This window comes from Ictalurus furcatus, chromosome 13 (genome assembly GCF_023375685.1).
Source record: "Ictalurus furcatus strain D&B chromosome 13, Billie_1.0, whole genome shotgun sequence".
NCBI classification, from domain to species: domain Eukaryota; kingdom Metazoa; phylum Chordata; class Actinopteri; order Siluriformes; family Ictaluridae; genus Ictalurus; species Ictalurus furcatus.
Window position 1 is genome coordinate 15724793 of NC_071267.1, and position 6546 is coordinate 15731338.

General features: G+C 40.9%; 1 protein-coding gene across 1 annotated transcript in view; it reads left to right on the plus strand.

Annotated features, from left to right (window-relative positions):
* The first annotated feature begins 1322 nt into the window (after positions 1–1322).
* Positions 1323–6546, plus strand: part of socs3b (suppressor of cytokine signaling 3b) — a 6742-nt gene continuing 1518 nt past the window's right edge. The window contains exons 1-2 of the mRNA XM_053640486.1: positions 1323–1438; positions 2137–6546. The exon at positions 2137–6546 is cut by the window's right edge and continues 1518 nt beyond it. Coding sequence (XP_053496461.1) covers positions 2296–2967 — 672 coding nt within the window. The 5' untranslated portion in view covers positions 1323–1438; positions 2137–2295 and the 3' untranslated portion in view covers positions 2968–6546. The remainder of the gene's footprint in view (positions 1439–2136) is intronic.

The following is a 6546-nucleotide window of genomic DNA, read 5'->3' on the forward strand; positions in this document are numbered from 1 at the left end:
AATTTAAGAACCACCCAAAAGGTATTTCTGCCTGTGCGAATCCCATTTTATCTTATCTTTATGAAAACGTAATAAGGTCCCAGAGTGCACAGAAAACATCCTGTAGAACTGCAGTACTCCCAGATGTAGCCTATAACTCTGTAAAGGAAAGAATAAAATGGAGGATTAAGAGAGATTATAAAGATACTAAAGAAAGCTGTATTTGTATATATAGAAACAAAATATATGTTAGAGACAAGTTCTCAAAATGGACGCTGAAATGTATTGTAGTGGATTATTATTATTATTTTGCATATTTGGACGATTAATATTTTCTTTCTAGACTTTGAGTGCTGAAATAAGTAATAATAATTGAAATTAGTCAATGTTTATTAAAAATATTTATATATATATATATAATATAAAATATAATAAAATATAATTATATATATATATATATATATATATATATATATATATATATATATATATATATATATTAGGGTGTGCCAGTACAAAAGGAAAAAAAAGCTAAAGACCCTGTATCCATGGCTACGTCCGAAACCGCATCATGCTGTACTACATAGACACACTATGTAGTGCTGTAGTATGTGGATTAGGACGCATCCTCTTGCTCTCCATCCTATAGATGGCGTACAGGACAGTTTTACGGAATTAGAGCTGCCATGTTAAATCTGACTATAGGTATGGGAGCCATATGCGTATAGACAAGCAAACGTTTACCATAAAACATCTTCAGATCATCTTTACACACACACACACACACAGAGCTGTATTATTTATTTGTCTGTAGAATAGGCTGCATATTTGCTTTCCTGGAATCGGATAGCTTTTCAGTAATCCAAGCGATAAAACATCGGAGCGACCGATTTATAAAAGGAAATTGCAAAAATTCGTGTGGGGGAACTAAGAGCAAAAAGAAGCGGTGTGTTACTGTACATCAATGCGGTCGTGTGAAGCTTAATTCTGCAGGGCGCTTCAACTTTTTTCACCTTGTAGCCTGACGGGGAAGAGCAGAGGGGGAAGGGAGGAGTGTGAATACCAGGAATCGTCTCGTAGAAAAAGGTCATGCTGATTATTTATGGCAGTCCGCCAAGTGAGTGAGAGAAAGCGCGTGTGTGTGCGTGTGTGTGTGTGTGTGTTGCTTACTGGAAAGAGAAGGGGTGGGTGGAGCCGTTCAGAAATACAGTGGGCTCCCACTCGATGAAGAGAGCAAGACTTCCACTAACCCCTCATCAGGGGGAGACGTGAGAACGTTATCACACTACACAACATCGTCTGCCATAAAACCGTTTCCCGACAGTACCCATTTTAACAGCGGGGAAAGGAGCGCTCCAGAAGTGTGTGTGTGTGTGTGTGTGTGTGTGAGAGAGAGAGAGAGAGAGAGAGACGTCCGTTTAAACACCACTACAAGATTGGCTCGGATAAGACTTTCAAGGTAACTATAATGCTGATCTTTTTGCTCTTTTTTGTGTCCTATTGTAAAAACGTATACGGATCATACAGGTGGACTGTATATTTGCGGGTATTTAAGGGTCTGTACTGTATGTTTAGATTGTGCTACATTTCGGGAAGAGTCGGAATCTTTTTTTAGATTAGGTTTAAATAAATAAATAAACAAACACCGGTTACTGTGTATGTATGTGCATGTATCTATGTAATGTGGTGTTATTAGGAGATACTCTGTTGGTATAAGAAGACGCTTTGATGAAATAGTCTGCGATCGTGTTTGTAAATCCCACCACCATTGGTTCGGAAGACTAGAGCATTACGGCTGCTTCGTGGTTAGTGCATGAAAAGGGGCTCTTTTGTCCCCTCTCTGCTTTTGTGTCCAGCTCAGAGTATCTCCATTGCAACATGAGAAAGAGTCCGCTTGGCACGAATGAGGAAATGGGTCATTCAGAATGAACTGGAGGACCCCATTCACACATCTCTCTTCAAAAGCCTGTGTGCGATCGAAGTGTTGCCTGTATCAGATGTACACGCTCGGTATTGCAGCAGTTAACTAAAAATAAAGTGTCGATTGCACACCAGTTTATCTGTCTCCATGGCTATTAACCTTAAGGACACCCTCAAGGATGTGCTGGCATCAATCAGACATGCAAATATTGACACTTTGCCCTTTTCTTTTTCCAGCTGCATCCCATACCCATTGAGCCATCCTTGATTCTGGATGTTGAGGAGGTGCCGGAGCGCTGGGCATTGTGTTGGTGCTGCGTGGTGCCTGTGCACCCTGGCTGGGACGAGCCCGCGGCCCTGGACCCCCAAGCCGGGACGGGGCACGGGCAGAGCGCCATGGTAACGCACAGCAGGCTCAACGGCGCCATGAGCAGCAACCCCTTCCAAGGCGGAGTACGCCTGCCTGCCCACCGCTACAAGACCTTCAGCTCCAGGGCGCAGTATCAGATGGTTCTGGCGGCTGTGCGCAAACTGCAGGAGAGCGGCTTCTACTGGGACGCTGTGAGTGGGAAGGAGGCCAGCGCTCTGCTGAGCACTGAGCCACCCGGCACTTTCCTGGTGCGTGACAGCTCTGACAACCACCACTTTTTCACCTTAAGCGTGAAAACGGCCACGGGCACCAAGAACCTGCGTATCCAATGTGACGCCTGCTCCTTCTTTTTGCAAACAGACCCACGCAGCTTGCAAACTGTGCCACGTTTTGATTGTGTGCTGAAACTCATACATCATTATATGCCTTCTGCCAGAGAAGCAGGGGCCATGTCTGTAGTCCCATCTGGAGTGGACAGTGAAGGTGGCAGCAGTGGGGCAGATGGGAGTACATACTTCATTTACTCTGGAGGAGAGAAAATCCCACTGGAGCTGCTGCGCCCTCTGGCCTCCAGCATGTCCACACTGCAGCACCTCTGCCGCAAGACACTTAACGGTCATATAGATGTGTCTAGTAAACGGGACCAGCTGCCTCAGTCGCTCCAAGAGTTCCTTGAGGAGTATGATGCACCCATATAACAACCATTACATGGTTCTGGAGCACAGAGACTGAACCAGATATACAGAACTGTATGATGGGTAGTGGTGGAATTGACCAGCAAAAGCCCACAGGAAGATGGAGAGCAGTGCAGTGTTATGAAGCTCTGAAGTTAAATAAGTGTATGAGTCGTCTGCTCTGAGAAGCTCTCTGCATCTATCAGAATTGCGGGCAAGCTGTAGCCTACTGTGCCTTCACCCGCTATAGCTTGACCTTAGGCAGGGAGTTGCTGTTTGATGGACAGCACAAAGTATGGACTCGCATGCAATGGGATGAACAGCAGAGCAGCCAGGACCGAAAGCAGATGATCAGAGGCGTTGTGTTTTAGCCTCCTACTTTTGGAGTCTGTTCTTGGGTCTGTTTGGAGAAAAAACAGAAACCCTGTTGAATATTAACACAGTTGATAGGTGATCAGTACAAGGGTTGAATGTGCTGCTATGGCTGAGTTGAAGCCTTTGCTATATGAATAAAAAGCTCTCTCACACAGTTTCATCCCCAGTTGACACACTGACTGTTGAAAGAAGAGTTTTGGACGTCTGTGTTTGAGGGAGTGGCTAGCGTCGTCTGTGTGAAATGACATATAGATTTCCACTGCAGGCTGCCAGACATAATTGCCTCATGTGTGGGGAAGTAAACGGGGTGGCTACTCACTACTGGCACCGCTGGGTCAACACTGGCAACTATGCGGGGTCACAACACAAGACTGATGTTTATAAATGCATCAATACAAAGGATCAACGTAGACAAAAGAGGCCTCTGATATTCCAGCAGTCTCTGAAGGAAAGCTTAGTGGACTGTTGTTGCTTTATTTTTGACAGGCAAAGTGTCACTCTTTTGCTGGGAAATTTCAGATGGTAATAGAACATTCAACATGTTGGTGATGATATTACAATACAACACAAACTTCCAAGAGTTGACAGTTCATATACTGTGAAACAAAGCCAAGCACAGTATGCAAAACCCTTATTTACCCATCCTGGAGTTTGACATGGAGGATTGTGTTCCTCTCAAACCAGAGGCATTCCTTCTGTATGCGCTAAGAAGTAATCAGTCATGCCTCATATCCCTCATTCAGTAACAATGACGTAGTATTTCTTCAACAGCACTTGCTGTCTACAATTAAATGAATGTATTGTAAGTCAGTGGAAGGTTTTATGGTTCAACTTATTATTGCTTTCTTGCTTTTTTGTATTTTGTCAAATAGAGACAATGTTTACATGTGTCACCACAAGAGGACAACATGTTTTTGTACTCTGTCTTTTATAAAGATTTGGCATCTTAAGGTCTAGTCTAATGACCCACAGTGCAAGCTTGAAAATCAGAAAACCTGAAAACAATGGCATTACAACAGAAAATGCAGCAAGGAACTTTGCACATATTTATATTTATAAAATATTTCGATAATTTATATTAAAGAGTAATATTTTTACAAAATGGATCTTGTGTGCTTAACTTTTATTCAGTCGGTTACTATGTTTATTACATGCACATTTAAACAAAAGTACTTGCCAACCTTCCCATTTACTACTCATGACAAACACAGACACACAATGATAAATATACCACATCGTCTCTCTCTATGATACACGAAAGACTGAGGGTCACTTCATTCCTTCACATTTCATGCCTGTGCTGTCAGGATGTCACCTTGTACATTCTGTTCAGCTCAAAACTGAGCTCTTTACATCTTTTCATGCTGATAATATAGCTTAATCCACATCATAGCAAAACTTGGGCATCACACATGCTGTAATGCCTCAGTGTAATGTGAAAACATTCAAATATAAATGTAACTATTATAATGCTTACCATGGAAATGAGAGTATAAAATGAGTTTAATTTACTGTGTTCACAGGCCATAGAAATTCTGTATAGCATTAGCTCTAAGGATGAGACTCCAATTCTGGGCTCTTAATGTCTCATTGATTACCAACTCGTTGATTGATTATTTTGCACTGTAAGTAAAAGCTGTTATTAAACCTCTTTCTTTTCTTATTGTAATTGACACACCATAAAAGAAGTAGCAGATGCAAAACCACTTAATGTTAAAATGAAAATGAAATAAATGATCCATAATGAATAGTCAAATCAAGATAGATGTTTGAAAACTTTGGTCATAGTAAGTGTTAGAATTTAAGCAAAACAAATTATTATTTTGTTTATGAAAAGGTAAATTCATTCCCTAGTAGTGAAATGCACATAGCAATTGCTATTATTACAGTGTCATCGTAGAAGAGGGCTTTTGAAGAATTAAATCAATAGAGTAATTAATTGTAACGTGTTTGCACAGTCTCAGCTTACTCACTCAGTCATCAAGGCTTTACTCTCTCTGTGTGATATCGAAACAGTGAATAGCTCTGAAGAGACAGATTTAGTTTTCAAATATGAATAATATATTTACATACATACATATACATTCATGTGAAAAAAATAAGCACACTCCCTGGAAATTGTTGGCTTTTCTGACATATTTGGACAAGCAAATATTTGATCATCATTGAAACAGTGCCTATTAATGAAGTTGATATACTTACACAAAAGTACTAGGAAAATTAGCTTTTTTACTCATTTGTTTATCAGAAATATCAATAAATGTGATGTTCTTCAGTGGAAAAAATAAGTACATCCTCGGCCTCAGAAGCTAGTATTGCCCCCTTTAGCAGAAATAACTTCTTGTAGGCATTTTGCATAATTGTCCACGAGGCTTGCTGGAAACTTTGCCCACTCTTCCATGCAATATTATTTCAGTTGCAAGATGTTTGAGGGTTTTCTTGCATGTACTCCCCATTTCAAATCCCCCCATAACATTTCAATGGGATTCAAATTCAGGTTTTGACTAGGCTATTCTATAACCATCAATTTCTTCTTTTTGAGCAATTCTGTGGTGGATTTGCTAGTGTGCTTAGGATCATTATCCTGTTGAAAGATCCACTTTCAGTTCAACTTCAACTTTTGGACAGATGGCCTAATATTATCTTCAAGCACTCTTTGATATGATGCAGAATTCATAGTTGAATCAATGAATGCAAGCTGTCCAGTTCTTGAGGCAGTAAAACAACCCCAAACCATAACATTTCCACCACCGTGCTTCGCAGATGGTATGAGGTGGTTCTTCTGAAAAGCTGTCTTTGGTCTGTGCCAAACAGGTCTCCTGTTACTGTGGCCAAACAACTCTTATCTTTGATTTATCTGTCCAGAGCACATTATTCCAAAAGGCCTGGTCTTTGTCTATATGCTCATTGGCAAACTGTAGTATTACAAAGGCTTTTTCCTGGCACGCCTCCAATGCAGGTCAAATTTGTGCAATCTCTTTCTGATTGTAGAAGCATGTACTTTGACACCAACAGTTGCAAGACATACTAGCATATCCTGTGATGAAATTTTGGGGTTCTTGGAGACTTCTTTTTGCATCAGATGGTCTGCTCTTGGGCTGAGTTAGCTTGAACGGCCAGTCCTGGACAAATTGGCAGTCGCCACTTGTAGATTTTCCTTACAGTGGAATGATGTATTTCAAATAATTTGGAGATCTTTTTAAATCCCTTGCCAGAGTCATTGACATC